The sequence below is a fragment of the Parus major genome, chromosome 17 (assembly GCF_001522545.3).
Source record: "Parus major isolate Abel chromosome 17, Parus_major1.1, whole genome shotgun sequence".
NCBI lineage: Eukaryota > Metazoa > Chordata > Aves > Passeriformes > Paridae > Parus > Parus major.
In genome coordinates this window covers 1,569,256-1,586,902 of record NC_031785.1, presented here as the reverse complement: position 1 = coordinate 1,586,902, position 17,647 = coordinate 1,569,256, and the positions used below count along the sequence as shown (strand labels likewise).

The window sequence follows — 17,647 nt, the reverse complement described above, 5'->3', positions numbered from 1 at the left end:
GGTGAGTGGTGTTTGTAAGCTGTGAGGAAGGGTGGAGAGCAAGGGCCATGCCAGGTGTTCTAGCAGGTCTCTTGGGAGCAGTGTGGTGCTGCTGAAGGCAGATGTGCTGGACAGCTGGAGTGGCTCTGCTGTCAGCACAGCCATTGCTGGGCCCTGCTGAGACAAATCCCAGGGTCCACCTGAGACAAATCCCTGGGCATCCACCCCAGGACAAGCCTTTGGCATCCTCAGGAGGCCCCCAGGCCCATTCCCGTCATGCCTAGTGGGTGGCAGGACCCTGCACTGATGGTCACTCTACCCAGCTTCCTTCTGTACTTTGGGGGTTCAGTTACAGCTCCAAAATAGCCTAAATTAACCTTCTGTTTGTTTTACTCTTAGGAATACATTCCTGATCTGTATAACCACTTTCTGGACATCAGCCTTGAAGCACACATGTATGCTTCCCAGTGGTTCCTGACCCTGTTCACTGCAAAATTCCCTCTCTACATGGTCTTCCATATTATTGACTTACTCCTGTGTGAGGTATGTGTTATAATTGGAGACTTGCACAGCTCCCAGCTCTTGACAGTTTGTCACTATCTTGGTTCACGTCCTTGTTACTATCTGTTCTCTCAGAGCAAGGCATGTGATATTTTTATGTCAAAGTGTTGCATTTCTGCAATGATAAAGATTCTCAGCATTTTAAAAAAACAAATTAAGAATCAATAGCTATATAAAAGATTATAATCTTCTATTCCCTATGGCACTGGTGAATCTATGTGAGAAGACTCTACAGTGTGATGAGAGCTGATTTACAAATCTGTGGGTTCCTCTCTTCTGAAGTCACATTATACACAATGATAGGGCTTTTTTTCCTATCATATTATTGCATGGAGGCCATTCTGTATAAAATGACCCAGCTAACTCTCATGCTGGTAATCTGACAAGCTTGAACCTTTTTCTCCTGGAAAATTTGAAGTCTCTCTATATTTCACAACTTTAGAGAGCAAGAATTTTTAGAGAGCAAAATTCTTTATATTGAGATGTTGTCTGTAACTGTGTTTGGAACAGTGTATGTAGTGGTATGTGGGTAAGCAGTGTAATTGCAGTCAGCACTTACTACCATCAGTGAACAAATCCCATTTTGTACTGAAGCATCCTTGAGCTTTTTAATGATTTGCTGGGTAACTTTATGCATCCATTCTTCTTGGATCTGCACTGGTTCCTGTGAAGTGGCTGATTTCCTGCCTTTCCTTTACTGAAGGCTTTCAGCATTCACAAACCTCCTGGTCAATGTTTTTGCCCTTCCCCTGTGTCTGCTGCTTGCTTTGTCTATGTGCCAGTGGAATAGAAAGCAGCAGATGGTATGGAGAAAATCACTTTTGTTTGTTTAGAAACACATTTTCAATTCATAAATAGTAAATGTGCTCACAGAGAAGTTTTAAGGGGTTTTTCATCATTTTAAAGTACTAGTGAAAGAATAACTTGGTGGGAAGAAGAAAGGCAGGATCCTGAAATAAGATGAGCAATGTGTCATGATTATGAGTGGGACCCCTGAAGAAGGTGTGAACTACTCCTGACTACAGAACTGTTTGTATTTAATTTAATTGGACAATATGAATAGAACTCTTCTAAGCAGTAGAGGTAGAATAGATGCTGTGGGACTCTGTCCTAAAGTGAGTCACTCTTTCATTGCATGAATTATCCCAGTTTGTGAAGACCAGAATTTAATATATTGGTATATATATTACTGCATTTGAATCACTGTTTTTAGAAGTTGCTGTATGAAAGTTAAATTGTCTTGAGCTGACCAACCACTCATTAAGAAATAAAGTGCTCAACATAATTTTAGAGTTTCAGACTGGTAAGGAAGCAGTAAAACCAGTGTTGATTGTTTTGCTCTCTATAATGACTTCTCCAGTAAAGATTGTTTGCAAAGTCATTCTTTGTGCCTTTGATTTATATAGCATCTGGTTACACATGTATGCTGGTTCTCCATTTCACAGAAACTAGACAAACAACAAAACCCACCAAATAAATTCCTATCCAAGCTTGTAAATACTGAGAAATTGAATTATATTGTCATTATTTTTTTCTTTCTAGGGAATAAGTGTTATCTTCAATGTTGCACTGGGATTATTAAAAGTGAGTATACAATGTTACACTTTGATTTATGCATCTTCATGCACCATATAAAAATTAAGACGCCTGTTACAAAAATACATTGGTTTTTTTGAGAAGCTAACAATTGCCTGTGGCACACGTGCTGTAATCTGGCATGTCCTGTGCAGCACAGTGCTTTTTTTGGGGGTGGAATAGAAGGTTGCAGAAATAGAAAGAAACACTCTTTGCAGAAGGTTAAGAAGCAGCGATGTTACTGCAGCTTTCCAAAGCTGTTGTGGCTTTATTGTCTCTGGTATTCAATAATTGTAAAGAATTGGCTTTTACTGGTGTTCCTTTCCTTGTCTTCAGACTACCAAGGATGATTTGTTGCTGACTGACTTTGAAGGGGCTTTAAAGTTCTTCCGAGTGCAGCTGCCCAAGCGGTACCGCTCCGAGGAGAACGCCAAGAAGCTGATGGAGCTGGCCTGCAACATGAAGGTGAGCTGGGAGGAACTGCTGTTCTCAGCCTGGGAGCAGCTCCTGGCTCCAGCTCCAAGGGTAAATGCAGGTTAATTGGCTGTGATCATGAGATTAATTTTGAGTCAAATATATTGATATGGTTCAAAGTGTCCTTTTTCCTTAAATTCCCTAGAGGAATTCTTTGTAGTGTCAGTGTGGAAGTACACAACTTCCCTGGTGTGTTAACATTCCAGGCATTTTGTGATCCAGGTACAGTAGCAGTGTGGATACCAGTATTCTGCTCAGAGTTCAAGCATAACTTGTGTGAAACTAATGTAGAAATTAAAGAATAATCAAGAATAAAGCTATTTTATCTCTCTAATCATTTAGCATTAGCCACAGATTAAATGTTCCACGTGCATCTGGTTCACATCATCCTAATGAGTGCATTTGCCTTTTATGTTTCCAAATAACAACTTGTTCTTCTTCCCACTCTGCCAAAATTGCCTGTGTTCCCAGTGCTGTGTGGAGGGGCACAAGTCTGAGTGGGCACAGCCAGGCTGCCCATGGTGTCCTGGGGTGCTGGGTTAGAGGGGAGCTTGTGGAGGGAGCACTGCTGAGCTCGGCACAGAACCCTTCTCCATCACCGTCTTGATGGGAGTGCTGCATGTACTTTCTTTCCTTGACCTAGAATATTAGTCCTTTGCTGTCAGTAGAAATCTCCAGCTCTGTATTTGGAAGTGTTTCTTTGAGCAGATAAGGGCCTGATATCAAAATAAATAATTTATAGGAAGGGAGAAATAGCCTGGCTAGGGCATTGTGATTAGAACAGCATTTCTGCTGGAAAGGAGGTCAGGAAGTCATCAGCTGGAGACAACACCAGATTCTTAAAGTCACTTCTCAGTGTTGCTGTCAAGTCATAGAATCACAGAATGGTTTGGGTTAGAAGGGACCTTAAAGCCCATCTCATTCCACACCCCTGCCATGGCAGGAATACCTTCCTCTATCCCAGGTTGCTCCAAGCCCTGTCCAGCCTGGCCTTGGGCACTTCCAGGGATGGGGAGCTCACCTTTCTGGGCAACAGATGTTTGCAGAGCTGCTGCTGCCTCCAGTGCCCCTGAAAAAATGTGGTGGGACATCAGTGTTCATTTCTGCAAACCCAGAATCCCTGCTGGCTTCCCCAGGCCTCTTGTGCCCAGAATTAATGACAATGACAAATCTGCTGAAGATCCCCTAAAAAAGGCCAAAATGGCTTAATGCCCTTGAAAAGTAGAAGATGAGAATAGTGTAGTGTGCCTGCCTTCCTTTCCTCTGGCATGGTGGATGCTTCACAGGATCTGACTTTACATTGTGGGAGATTTGGGGTGTGAAACCCCAAAATTTGGGCAGTGTTTGAGCAGAGGCAGAGCAGTGAAATAACCTCCTCAAGTTACTGGCTCCATTGTCAGTGAAGGGTTAATTCTGTAGGGGGGTGTCTGGAGTGCAGGAATAACTCCTGCAGTTGTGGTGTGGTTGGACCAACTCCAGGTAATGGTTGGCATCTCCAAAGAAATATTCCCCCGAGTGCAGAGAGGTGTTTCTGGTCAGCTCTCACTAGAGGGAGCTTGGCCACCACTTTCTGCAGCTCCTTCCCAGGAAGGTTGTTAGTGAGAAAAGCAGATTTCAGGGAAACCAAACACGTTTTCCATTCTGCCTGTCATTTATTCATGTAAAATTCAACCTGTTTCTCAAAAAAGGGTTTTTAAAGGGGAAATCTTAGCCATAGCTTTTAAATGTATTTGGTTTAATGGGATAATAATAAACGTTTAAGTGCAACTTTTAATGCTAGAGATTTCATTTAGATGTATAATGCCTTGCATGTGAAATGCTCACAGTGATCTTGGCATGGTCTGTGTTGCTAAACCATTGTAACCTCTGGCACAGGTGACACCAGACTGGTCAGGATCTGTTACAGCTTCCCTGGTGTTCCCTGTCCCTGCAGGACTTGAATTCCAGACACAAAATACTGAATTCAGCATCACCTTTCTGTCCCTTGTCACAGAAGGGGAATCTGGGGGCCTGTGAGGGTGGCTTTGCTGGGGCTGTGTGTGTCAGAGCCAGGGACAGAGCACTGAGGTGCTGCTGCTTGCCCAGACACTTCGGCAGCTCGGGCTGTTTTCTGCTGGGCTTGAGTGACACTGGCAGAAATGTCAGCTGAGCCTGCACTTGCCCTTTCAGCATTTACAGTCTCATGTAAAGTAAACCAAATGCTTCTGTGTGGTGATAAATGTTACAGCTGAAAAAGCAGCTGAAGAGGACTCAGCATCAGGCCAGTCCAGAAATGAGCCACGTCTGGCAGGGTTCTGTTCTGCTGAAGCTCTGCAGTGTGTGGAGCACCAGGGAGCTGTGCAGCACCAAGGGGAGCTTGGACAGGATGCTCTGGGTGCCTTTTGAAACCTTTCCTGTATTCCACAGGAGGAGGCTGCTGTCATTATATTGAGTGGAACCAAGTTTTTGACCACACCTGAGGGTTTGACGCTCAGAACTTGGGTGAAGCCTTGAGCTGTGCTTTGTAGAAGGCAGGAGTTGCCTGAAGCTTGTTCCATAACCCTGTGTGTGTTGTGTTCTTTTATTGATGTTCTGGGCAGGAACTAATGGGCTGCTTTAATTTAGATTAGCCAGAAGAAGCTGAAGAAATATGAAAAGGAATATCATACCATGAGAGAGCAGCAGGCTCAACAGGAGGATCCTATAGAAAGATTTGAGGTAATGCTTTACCTTCTCCAGTCTTAACAAACAGCAAATTGCACTTTGACTCTTTTTTGAGCTGGTTTTGTTTTCTGACCAATTTGAATGCAACAGGGGAATCAGCTCCATGAACATGAAGGGAATGTCTCTCTGTTTGCAGCATTGATCAGGATGGGGTTGTTGTGAGCCCAGCTGTGCAAGAAAAGGAATAGTATGAATTTTTATTTGGGCTTATAGAGCTGGTTCAGTAGAGCCTGTTTAACGTGCTGACTGCAGCACAAGCCATGAACAGAAAGGAAATGCCTGACTGATTCTAACTCTGCCTTCCATGGTTATGCTCCTGCCTTTACTCCTCTTCCTAGTTTCAACTGATGTATACTGCAGTAAGCATATACTTTTATAAATAGTTTATTTACCAAATAAATGTAATACAGCATGAATTACACATGTAAAGTTACATATGCATACACATACCACAATTACACACACAGAGACATAGATACAATAAATTCATGTATTTTAATCAGAGAAGTTTTATATAAACTTTCTTTAGTATCTATCTATGTGCTGGGAGTTGTAACAGGAGAGAGAAAATTGAGTATTTTTCCCAGGATTCTCCTCTCTTACCTGTTTCTAGCATGCAAATTCAATTCTTAGCCAAGTAAAGCAGTACTTGTAGGAAACTCCTGGCAAGGTATCGATGGCACAATGATATCCCTACTATTGCAGGCTTCAAAAACATTTCTGTAGCTCAAAAAGTAATGGCTGTGCAGAGTTACTGTACCTGGTGTCTTCTCAAGGCTAATCCTGTATTTATTTTACATTTTACTATGGCTGTAGTTTTGTCCCGGGGAATTTTATGCAGTTAGAGTTGTCTTTGCATCCTGGAGATGCAAGGTGGGCATTTGTGTGCAGGCACAGGAAGCTGAGTGTGGCAGACACTCACCTGGGCAGCCCCTTTGTGTTCCCCCAGCGCGAGAACCGGCGCCTGCAGGAAGCCAACATGAGACTGGAGCAGGAGAACGACGACCTCGCCCACGAGCTGGTCACCAGCAAGATTGCACTGAGGAAGGACTTGGACAATGTAAGTCATGTCCTCAGGCTGTCTGGGGCAGACAAGGGCTGACTCCTTGTACCTTCTCTCACTGGAGAGGAGATACATGGAGTACTTTTTTTGTGTGGGGCAGGATTCCTTCCTCCACATCCATATTGCACACTGACTATGTATAGGCCTGGGACAGAGATCCATGGGAAACAGGAGTGCTGACTGAAATACTCATTACTCTGAAAAGCATTCAGAGTGACTGGAGGGAAAGGAGAGCCTGTACTTGAGTAGTTTCTTTCTTTTCTCTTTGGAAGTCTAGCAAGAGGTGTGTCTAGTCTTTGAACCATCACAGAGATCATAACATGGATGCTGGCTTGTGTTTTCCTGGGATTTTTATGAATACAATTTCACAGCAGACAGGCTTTGCAAAGTGCCTGATAAACTTGAAAGTCTGAGTCTGTCTGGCTCTGCATGGATCAGGTTCTCAGGTACCTCAGGCAACTCTGAAAATGTTGTGGTTTCCTTTTGGCTTGTTGGAATCTGCCCGTGTGAACTCCTTATCCTGGGCTGTTTCCAAATCAGTAGCTCTCAGGAGGAAACTTCAGGTTTGCTTTGTGTTACAGGATTTTTTTTCAGCTTGCTGTCCCACTCCCTTCTTTACATATTCAGCTGTGGGAGATTTTATTAGGATATGCTTTTTCTTTTTTTCTAGGACGTGCAGAGACAGAAAGGTACTGGCATCTCTAGCACAGGGGAGGCTACAACACATTTAGTCTGTCTGCTTGGGGAGATGAGGGGAAGAGTTCAAGTGCTCATGTTTTGCCATTCTTGTTCTGCACCAAGATAAGTGCATTTCTGAAATCTCAAAGGAAAATGACTTCTGAAAGTTGCGCAGTGCAGGAGCTGACAGGCTTTAAAATGTTTCATTGGATCTGCCTCAGATGATTTGAGGTTTCCCACGGTCTCCTGGAAACTTGCTGTTGGAAAACTATTCATAGTAAATGTTGATGCCAATGGGTGAATGTTGCTTTAATGAGGTTTGGTTCATGACGTTTGGGTTTATTACATCTCCTGTTCTTAGGTGTTAAAAAGTGGATCATAGAAGAATGTTATAGAAGCAGGTTTTCCCCACACATTGGTATGTTCGCCTCCTCTTACCTGGGTATTTTCCCTTCATTAGTGAAGCTCCCAGAAGCTTCACACTGGTGATAGCCCAGCAGTGGCACTCAGGACATGAACTCCAGCAAAAATTGTCCTGAAGAAGCTTTTTCTATCAGTTTTTAGCTGTTGTTTGTGGCTGCTTGAGCGTGTATGAGACACAGTTATACTTTTACTTTTTTTTTTTAATGGAGAGCTGGGAGAGGAACAAACTTAGGTAAAATTGATATGCTTAATCTGATATATAAAATAGTCTTGTATTCAAAGATGGCAAATGATGTTGGCAGCATTTGGGTTATCCCCTGGGAGGAGATAGGTAGGTTTGATCCTACTTTAGGACATGATTAATTCTTCTAATTGGATCCTGAAGTGATAAGCTTCATTCTGCCAGCCTGAGGTCCTGAAAGGAAAGTACCAAAGGATATTTTTTAACACACCTTTTCTGATACCTACATGGCATGTCTGAAATCTGCAACCTAAAAGATCAAAACAAAGCATTTGGAAATACAAGAATTTCCATAATATCCTTTCACTAGACCAGAAAATAGGCTTCCTTTTTCTACTGTTGTTGGGCTCCTACATCCCAGTGTTCTTTAACTTTAAAACAGCTTAAACCCCGTCTGTAATGAAAAGATGTTCTCTTTACCTTTGCTGTCCGTTTTAAAGGATCAGCAGGACTTTAAGGGACTAAAATTCACTTTTTGATTTTCTTTCTTTGAAGGGAATTGGTACAGCTACTTTCAGAAGATTTTATATATCAGTTGAGTTATTGATCTATTTTTATGTAGAATCCATACACCTATTGGGAAGTGCTGTGTTGTGTGTATGAGACAGGAAAAGATATCTTAACTTTGCAGAGTTTTAGTAGTTTATAAAGAGCTTTAAATTTTTCAACAATATATTTTTCTACTTAAAAAACTGCAGTAAAAAGGGATTTGTTGGTTTCAGGTGGGACATTTCTTTCCCTTAAGGAGGAAGGAGAGAGGGGCCTGACTTGTGATTGCTTTGGCAGCGCAGTTTTTCATGCAGTATTTTCTGGGATGGTATGACATCCATTGGGAAGTGTCATAAGAGTTCTGGGGGCTTTTTAAATGTTCTAGAGGCATTTTTCATTAATTCTGTTTTCATTGCAAGGTTGAATGTTTGCAAATTAAACTTAGGTCTGAGCTGGTTATAGTCTTTTACTGATCTTGCACATTGTGAGCTGTTCTGGGCCTTTTGTTGTCTTCAGAATGTATTGGTCAACTTCCAGACTGGACAAGAAAATGAAACTTATTTTTGGTATTTGATTTCTTTGGAGCAATCCCTACTCCAGTTTTGCTAAAATTAACCACTGAATTCAGGGAGGCATTTTGGAGGGCTGGAATACAGTGGTACATATCGTTAATTTTGATGTGTTGCTGCCTTGCCTATTGCAGATGGGAAGTTTCAGAAAAATAATTTTCAGAATAAAGTTTTACTGTTTTTGATAACAGTGAACTAAACCTTAGTAAGACTGGAATGGCTGCACTCTTGTCTCTGTCCTGGTGGAGGCACAGCCTCTGCTCAGCCTCCACTCTGTGTTTCAGGCAGAGGAGAAGGCAGATGCCCTCAATAAGGAGCTGCTAATGACCAAACAGAAGCTGATTGATGCAGAAGAAGAAAAGAGGCGCCTGGAGGAAGAATCTGCTCAGGTTGGGGCATTTCTGTCATTCTCACTGTTCTGTACAGTACAGAAATGATAAAAATAAAAAGTGACAAGTGTGGGAAGGGCTTAATGTTCTAAGTCATGTTTGTCCCTATTCTGTGGTGTAAAGGACGTCAGCAAAGCAGAATTTGGCATTTTCCTGCCAGGTGCTTCATAGGGTGGAGAATTTTTAACTTGAAATCACAAAGTCACAGCCTGTGCCAGATGCTGCACACAGAGGCAGTGCAGGACTTCAGCTGTCAGCACTTTTTGAACCCTTCCTTTCCTTGGCTAGTCCACTGTTCTGTCAATGATGGCCACCAAAGCCTGGCTTTTCCCTGCCCGCATGGAGCTGAGCTGAACTCTGGATCCCAGGGTAGAGCAGAGCAGTGAGGTTAAGGAGAAGGAGGAAATAACACCTGGGTATTTTCCTGACTACAACCATATAAACCCTTTCCTTTTTGTCTTGTTTTTTTGTCCCTACAGCTGAAGGAAATGTGTCGTAGGGAACTAGACAAGGCAGAGTCAGAGATCAGAAAGAACAGCTCTATTATTGGTGACTACAAACAGGTAAGTACAACTTCATGATGATGTGGTTTGTTATTAAAGTACAAGACTTCCAGGTATTTTAGGAGATTTCTGGAAATCAATGTCATCTGTGCCATGCATTTGAAGACACAATTTAGCTGTTGTAAATGGGAAGCCTGTGGCTGGTTTTGCATTTTCTTTGGCTAAGATCCTGAAGTGGTCAGTCCTGTTTGCCCCTGATGCAGGTATTTGTAGATCAGCAGTTAGAGCCAAACCTTGTTCAAACGGGCTCTTGGATATCAAAGGTTCACCTCATGCCAAAAAAAGCTTCTCTCTCACCTTCCCTTTGTCAATCAAATGCTCCTCAGAAATAAAAAAAAAGAGATGCCTTTCTCCTTTCAAGGCTTTGCTTTGGCAATCAAGCTCCTGATCAGAAGGTATCAAGGGAGCAAATTCATGTGTCCCTTTAGCAGGCCCATATCAGGTCTCAGGGAATGAGTTAGGTTTTTTTACTACTCTGTCTTGCCTGTTCTTTTTTCCCAAAGGCAACAAAAGGGCCATGCTATTCCTAACCTTTTCTGGCTCCTTTAGCAAGGCCAAACTGTTAATAACTTATGTTGGAACTGCACCTTTTCCTGTGGGGATAGAAGAATATGTAGAGAATGGAAAAATGTACAGTGAGACAGCTTAATGGAGTGTCCCAATTTTTCTAGCTTTCTAAGAGTCCTTAGACTATCCATGTTAATATTGCAGCAGCATTTATTTGTGCTTTAGCATTCATTTGGGAGGGAATTTACATTTATGAATGATCTGGTAACATAATTTTGCTTGTCAGATTTGTTCCCAGCTGAGTGAGCGACTGGAAAAGCAACAAACAGCAAATAAAGCTGAAATTGAGAAAATACGGGTAAGAGACCATATAGATCCACTGTCTACAATCTTTCAATCTCTTAGCAAAATCATAGCAGCAGACACACAATTTATTTCATTACTAAAATAGTGGCTGAGAGTCATAGGTAGAAGATTATAAGGGGGAGATCTGTTGGAAAAGATGAGCCCTCTGATGCCGTAGCAGTTACGTGCTAATGTTGATGCTGGGGTATTTTTGAGGGGTCTTTTTTTTTCTGGAAGAGATTCTCTGAATGTCTTTTACCTTAAAGTAATGGGGGGGGGGGAACGACAGAGTCCATTACTGGAACAAAATAACACAGCAGTGTTTCCAAAGCCACGAGTCTGGGGTTGGCAGGAGCTCCTGCTCGGCTGGGCCTCCCCAAAAGTTCCCATGAGTGGCTTCTCTGGTGTTGAGCTGCTCTCCCAGAGCAGGGGCAGGAGCAGGCTTCCATCACTCCCCAGCACGTCGCTCACAGCCAGGTGTTTACTTTAGCAAAAGGTGGATGACTGCGAGCACTGCCGCGAGTTCTTCAATAAGGAAGGCCGTGTGAAGGCTGCCAGCACTGCCAAGGATGGTTCAGACGAGGACACAGATGAGGAGAAGGAAACACTGAAGAACCAGCTGAGGGAAATGGAACTTGAGCTGGCCCAGACCAAGCTGCAGCTTGTGGAGGCGGAATGTAAAATACAGGTAATGCTCTGGAAGTTTGTTTTGTAGTCTGTACAGCATGTCTGCATTCCTAGAAAAATGTGTGTGTGAGTTGTAGAAGGATTGGAACAGATCCTGTTGGTTGAAACCGTAACCTGCTATTTCCTGCATGGGTTATTTAACCAAACACTGAGTCTGAAACTTGCTGTATGCAGACGATATAATTGAAATTGCATGAACTGTATTTAGCAGCCACTATAGCTTCCAGACATCTGCCTGTCTGCAGTGCAGTGCTGGCTGCCTGATCTCCTGCAACTGCTTGGAAGGAGCCCAAGCTCTGACAGAGTACTGAATCATGCATGTCTTTATCTCACAATCAGTGCTAAATGAAGAAGTAACATTGACAAATGTTAGACATGTTTCTTAAAACACGATTGCAAAGCACTCCAGGTACCTGAAGTATTTCTGTAAAATATGACAACATTGCGCTTTTAGCCTAAAACTGATACATCAGTGCAGCTTTTTCACAGAAAGGTAAAAATTAGTTTGTAGAAAGTCCACTTCCTGTGGGAATAGCTTCTCCTCAGATGGAAGAGAATTAAAGAGTTTGGATGTACTGAAGAAAGCAGAATGTTTCACTAAGGGCAATGACACAAGTCTTGTTTTGCTTTTCGAAGCTTTTTTTTTTCTCTTTGTCAGCTTAATTTGCTGCTTTTAATTTATGTAAGACTTGTTTAACTTCTTAAGTGGCCAAGAGTTTGTAGATGTTCTAGAGCCTTCTAGGTTTAACTCCTATAACCCTGTGCTCTGAATATGTAACAAAATAATGAAGTTACTCTTCTGTTTGCAGGATTTGGAGCACCATTTGGGTCTGGCCCTGAATGAAGTACAAGCTGCAAAGAAAACGTGGTTCAATAGAACAATAAGCTCTATAAAAACAGTGACTGGAGTCCAAGGAAAAGAGACTTGTTGAAAAGCAGTTCTGTCAAACACACCTTCTTAACACAACACCTTTTGTTGCCTTCCTTGGCCAGATGTTTAATTCTGAGACATGAGAGGACCAGAATGTAAATATAATAGAAACACAGCATGTCAGGATTTCAATAGGTCAGTGATAAAGAGGATGGAAACACAAGAGAGTTTTTATTGCTAGACATGGGATGTTCATACTACTGATATTTAACAGGTGATGTAGCTAGGTTGAAGCTCTTCAGAGAAACACTCCATTCTGCGTCTGGCTGGAGGCTTTTCACAGACTAGGTACGAGAACTTACCAAACCCTAATTGTTAAGTTTACATATGATAGCTTTTTTTACAGTTATAACCTTTTTTAATATTTTATTTGAAAGGAAAAGTGTCACTAACAAAGTTAAAAAGAAAAAAGAAAAAAAAAAAGGAAAAAATGCAACAAAAAAATATAAGTTTATCAAGAACTACATCAGTGCCAGAAAGCAGTCCCCAGAGGTAGGAAATGGAGAGTAGGAGGTGACATGTTTTGCTTTATGAATGGGGATGATTTCAGCATTCCTGTCGAGCAACCCCACTTTGTTTTAGTAGATGCAGCATCCATCTCTCTGTGTTTGGCATTTCTTTCTGTTACTAATCAATTCTATGCAACTCTGGGCTTTTTTGGCACAGGCTGCCAAACAAATTCGCCACCGGAGGCTGGGAGACTTGTCAAAGTGCTAGACAAGAATAATCGGAATTGTGGGCAAATTTCCGTTTCACTTGTGTCATATTGTTTGATCCACATATCAACAGCATTCAAATCCCCAGCACCAGGACTGCTGATAATATGAATTATGTGGATGGTCTGACATTCAATGGAGTCTGTCTGGGTTTTGTCAGGTTTCTGTTTTGTTTTTGTTTGTTTGTTTTTACCCGGCTGTAGCAGGCCTTCTGCGGAGCTCCGACAGAGCTCCCAGGTTTTAGTTTTGCACATAGGTATGAATGGGACAAAGAAACAATAAACTGAGATATATATGAGGCAAAAATCACAGCGTGAGTGTAGCTGCGAGCATCTCTAGCTGTCCAATTCGCTTCCCTGGTAGCGTTCTGAGGTGGTGTAGGTCATTTTTCACGCTCGATGCAGTTGCACTAATAGGTGCTAAACGTGCTTGGAGTTCTCATTCCTTGGATTGTATTGAGTTCTCACCAGAAAGCTGTAGAATGGAGTTTTGCACCTTGTAATTTTTTTAATTTATAATGGTTTTGTGTTATGCTGAAGTATCTATTGCATCAGTGGATAAATTTTGTGTGCAGTGTGAGTATAAGCTGGTAACAATAAGAGGCACTGGTTTGTATATAAAGATATTTGGTTTATTTTGTATTTCTAACTTTTTCTTGTTTACTGTACTAATGCTAGCTAATGTACTCTGTAACTACAGGATAGAACATGCTATGTCCAAGCTTTTTTTCCTTAACTGCATACATTATCTCTATTGTTTAATACCAAAAAAAAAAAATACTGTAACTCCATCAATATTAGATGCGTGGACATTGTGGTAGCATACTTGCAGTGTGTATACTTTATGAATTGAAATATAAACTAGTAAAATTGTATAACTATTTTGTTGTTTCATTTCATTTGCACAGAAAATTATTAAATATTTTGCAATATAAAGCTAATTCTCTTCTTAAAGTAGAAGCAGTAGCATCTGCAGGCTTCTCAAAGACTGAAACCACAGTCATGCTGCAAAGGGCTTTGCTAAAAAAGACTGCATGTTCTGAGTGCTGCCAACACTGGTTTTATATAATAAAATCTAGGGTTTGCTTTGAAAAAAGAAACTGCAAAAATGACCTTGTGCAGCTTGAAACTTGTGACTCAGTATTTCTCAAACATGTCCAATTTAGAACATTTTTTTTTTCCCTGGCCCTCCAAATTCTGCTTGAATCTGCAAAATAAATGTAGGCTATCTCTGCTTATCACCATCAGTAACAAATTTGGGGTCAAGTGTGGTTCATGGCATCTTCAGCAGGGTTTTGTAGCCATGGCTGAGCCTTCATGACTTCAGGGCTGCACTGACTGGGTCACAGGGCAGCTCCGCTCCCCAGCCCTGTGTTCTGCAGAGATAACCAGGAGAACAAATGGATTCTCGTCACCAAAACCACCAAAGGTGGCTCAGAAAGCAGCCCTGCTCTAGGAGGCTGCTGTGATGCCACTTTTACAGCCATATTTTGCTTTAAGACAATGGTATTATGTGGTTGTGCTTGGTCTCCACTGCTTTGTCTTCACAGAGGTGCATCCCTTGGTATGGGCAGTTCTGCAGTTTCTCAATAATTGCAACCTTTAGAGAAAGTTTTAAAGGTAAGTAGGGGACAGGAGGAAGCAACCCAAGAACACTTTATCCACTTGTCTTCCTCAAAGGGTCTGGGAAATAGTGTAATAGTGTACTTTCCTCCAAAAATGAGGTACTTAAAGGAAGAGCAAAAGCTGCTTTATTGTTCAGATTTCTTCTACTCTCTAAATAAAAATTATCTTCAGATTGCGTGCAACATATACTCCCCTTTTAGTATGGATGCAGAACATGCATAATTGCTTCACAGCATTGCATCCAAAGCACTTTATAGTCAGTTTCCAGTCATGGATTATTTTAGATGCCTACCTGAGGGTTTTGGTGCTCGGAAATGAATATTAGCAATGTATTTCACATCCAAGTCCATCTAAAATATCCACAGTTAATTATGAAAAATGAATCCAGTGCTGAGATGTGCATCTTTGGAAGCACAATTACATGGAAAGACAAGGAAGCAGGTCAGTTTTAAGATGATGAAATTGAATTTGCAGATACTCAAAACTATGAATAAGGAAGGTAGAAAACCACATTGAGTCAGAGCTGCTGTAAGCACAAGTACTGTTCAGCCCTGTAAGAGAAAAGGAATGAGTGTGTTTGGAAGCATTTGGGGCATTAATGAGATTGTTATTTTCTGGTAGTCAGTCACCTTTCTGTTCACATGTGCCTCAGCTGGGTTTGAGTACTGAGCTCCAGCTCAGTGCCAGCGTGCTGATGCTGGGATTAATCTCCGGTGCCCCAGGCTCCAGCTTCCAAATGCTTTGCGTGTTTGTGCTGTATCATTAAGTTCCAATGGTCTCGGTGTGGGAGCTCGAGTGTCACAATCTCATTTGTATTGCAGAACTTCTTGGCAGCTCAGGGTCCACAGCTGGAAGTGGATATTCAGGATCTATCGGAAAGTTTTACCTTTAAGCATTGCTGGTAAGCCGTCTTGAAATTTATATAACTACCTCCCTGACTTTTTTTTAGCTGCCCTTCTTATCTGTGGCAGTGATATAAAGTTCCTGTTATCAAGAGGAGGATTTCACTCCATCTGTTCAACAGCTTGGCTCACATTCATCCAGCCTAACTTTAGATACTTTGGAGGTGCCTAACATAAGAGTTTAATCCAGGGAGGTTTTCCAGCCCTGGCGGGTGCGGGGGCAGCACGGCAGGCGGGCGGCTCACCCAGCCTCGTGCCCAGAGCCCTGATGGATCAGGGAAGCTCCTGTGAGCCCACAGATTGAACTGACAGTCCTTCCTGAATAATAATAATAAAAAAAAAACAGGAAATGAGCCTCAGTGGACACTCAGGGGGTTGCTTTCTAATTTAATTTTTCCGCCTTTTCCCATCACTTTATTGTGCAGTGCTTTTCCTCCTCTATTGCCAAAGACCATCAAGGTCTCTTCATAAGAGATTTTCCTAGAATTTGCCACTGCACATCCATCCTAATGCATTTGAGCAACACAGGCTTGGTTTTGCTGTGTTTTCTGCATACTAACGAGCACGACAGCGTAATCCGGAACTGAGGGCTTTCCCTCGGGATAATCTGCCCACAGGCACGGTATGAAACTCGGGCTGTAAGGCGAGCAGGAGGGCTCTGCTTGAGAGCCATGTTTGTTGAGTTTAACATTGAAGTCAAGGTTTTTCGCATGGCGATGTAAGTTCCTTCTGAATGGGGGATGAGTGGAACTGAGCTAACTGAAGTAGAACCGGGCTGTTTGAGGTGGATTTATCCAAGGAGGGGCTCGAAGACCACCCCACACGCTCCGGCTCCTCAGACCTCGCCGGGTGCCTCCTCAGCCCTCACACTTTCCCGCGCTTTTCGCGGGGGCGGGGCCGTCGGGGCCCGCGGCGAGCTCTGATAGGCTGGCGGGTGATTGACAGCGGGATCAGCCCTTGGGTGTGGAGGCTCCAGCGTCGCCATTTTGTTTGCCGTGAGGGCCGGGGAAGCAGAGGCGCGGTGCCGGGGAAGGAGCCTTGGAGCGGGGCCCGGGCAGGGCCTGTCCGGCGGGAAGAAGGTGCGAAGTGCGGGCACACCGCTGGGCTGGAGGGGAGCAGCGGCCTTTGGGCGGGGCGGTGCTTCCTGAGGGAACCATGCAGATCACCAGAGTGATAGAAGAGCACCAGGGCAGCGGAGGACAGCAGAGCTTTCGATCCAAACAATAAGCGCTGGAGATGAGTGATACTTTGGGGAAAACCTGTGCAGAACTTGCAGTGCATTAATGGCCCTTGTGGAGAAGGTGTAAAATTTTCGCCTTAATTTGCACGGGGTTTAAATGGCCTCGTCTGTTCTTTAACGCTTACAGACACCCCCCCCCTCCCCCAGGCACCTCAGGCTGAGGCAGACAGTGAGTTCTTCCCATGCAGCAGCCTTTCAGCAGGACGTGGGTGATATTCATGGCAGCCTGTCACAGGCAGGTCTGAGCTGAGGCCTTCTGAAGTGGAAACCTTTGAAATAGGGTCTGAGAGCTAATAAAGTGGAACTGTTTGATCTATAATGTGATGAGTGGCTGCCGTGGGCTGTTCTCCCCTTGGAGAAGCTGCATGAAAAGCCAGTTGCACCACTGACTGCTGGTTAAGTAATTCATGGGTTCCTCCTAGAAGTCCTGCAGAGATGATCAGAAAGTTGTATTATGGCCTTGTGCAAAAATGATCTGCTAGGAGGAAGTCTAAAATTGAAATGTCTTGGAAATAAATCTCTGGGATGCGTTTCTAATACACCTTGAACTTACAGGTAAATCATTCTGATCCTCTGTTTATTAATAATGGTTGAGATAGAAGATGTAGCAAACTTTATAGCAAAAGTGTATCACAGAAGTTTTTCAGAATACAAAAAACTTAAAATGTTAGTTGGTTAAGACGTTAGGGCAAAAGTATGTTTTAATCAGCTATAGTGGCTTGAGTTACAGCTAAAAGTGACGTGAGTTGGTCTCTCAAGATCTCACAGGCCCTTGACATGTGGCTTAACATGGCAGCAACTGGAGGTGATCAAGAATCCCAAGTGCAGGTTGTTTCATGGCATTGAGCAGGCTGGTTCAGTTATGGAGTTGGAGGGGTCCATCTTAATCAACAGCTTGTGTGACAAAAGTCATGATTTTTAGGAAAGTGCTGCAGTGTTTAAGATGGAATCACAGGCACACTGGGCTCTGAGGCTCCAGAAGGTGCA

At 42.9% G+C, this 17,647-nt stretch overlaps 2 protein-coding genes and 1 long non-coding RNA gene across 7 annotated transcripts in view; 2 read left to right on the top strand and 1 right to left on the bottom strand.

Moving 5' to 3' along the window:
* RABGAP1 (RAB GTPase activating protein 1) overlaps positions 1-13,773 on the top strand; it is a 61,114-nt gene extending 47,341 nt beyond the window's left edge. For 3 of the 4 annotated variants that reach the window (XM_033518426.1, XM_033518425.1, XM_033518424.1), the window contains 10 exons: positions 379-522; positions 2,083-2,124; positions 2,452-2,640; positions 5,194-5,286; positions 6,242-6,352; positions 9,040-9,144; positions 9,624-9,707; positions 10,501-10,572; positions 11,050-11,247; positions 12,056-13,773. In XM_033518426.1, the coding sequence (XP_033374317.1) occupies positions 379-522; positions 2,083-2,124; positions 2,452-2,640; positions 5,194-5,286; positions 6,242-6,352; positions 9,040-9,144; positions 9,624-9,707; positions 10,501-10,572; positions 11,050-11,247; positions 12,056-12,178 (1,161 nt within the window). In that variant the 3' untranslated portion in view covers positions 12,179-13,773. The remainder of the gene's footprint in view (positions 1-378; positions 523-2,082; positions 2,125-2,451; positions 2,641-5,193; positions 5,287-6,241; positions 6,353-9,039; positions 9,145-9,623; positions 9,708-10,500; positions 10,573-11,049; positions 11,248-12,055) is intronic. The other variant, XM_015644553.3, reaches the window with a different exon arrangement.
* The window catches only part of STRBP (spermatid perinuclear RNA binding protein), a 50,838-nt gene continuing 40,838 nt past the window's right edge, over positions 7,648-17,647 (bottom strand). The window contains exon 18 of one of the 2 annotated variants that reach the window (XM_033518435.1): positions 7,648-7,871. The gene's annotated coding sequence lies outside the window, so the exon portion shown is untranslated. Of the gene's footprint in view, positions 7,872-13,222; positions 17,088-17,647 lie in introns of those variants that run through there. The other variant, XM_033518434.1, reaches the window with a different exon arrangement.
* The window catches only part of LOC107211952, a 30,229-nt gene continuing 29,004 nt past the window's right edge, over positions 16,423-17,647 (top strand). The window contains exon 1 of the long non-coding RNA XR_004499654.1: positions 16,423-16,499. This is a non-coding gene — a long non-coding RNA (uncharacterized LOC107211952). The remainder of the gene's footprint in view (positions 16,500-17,647) is intronic.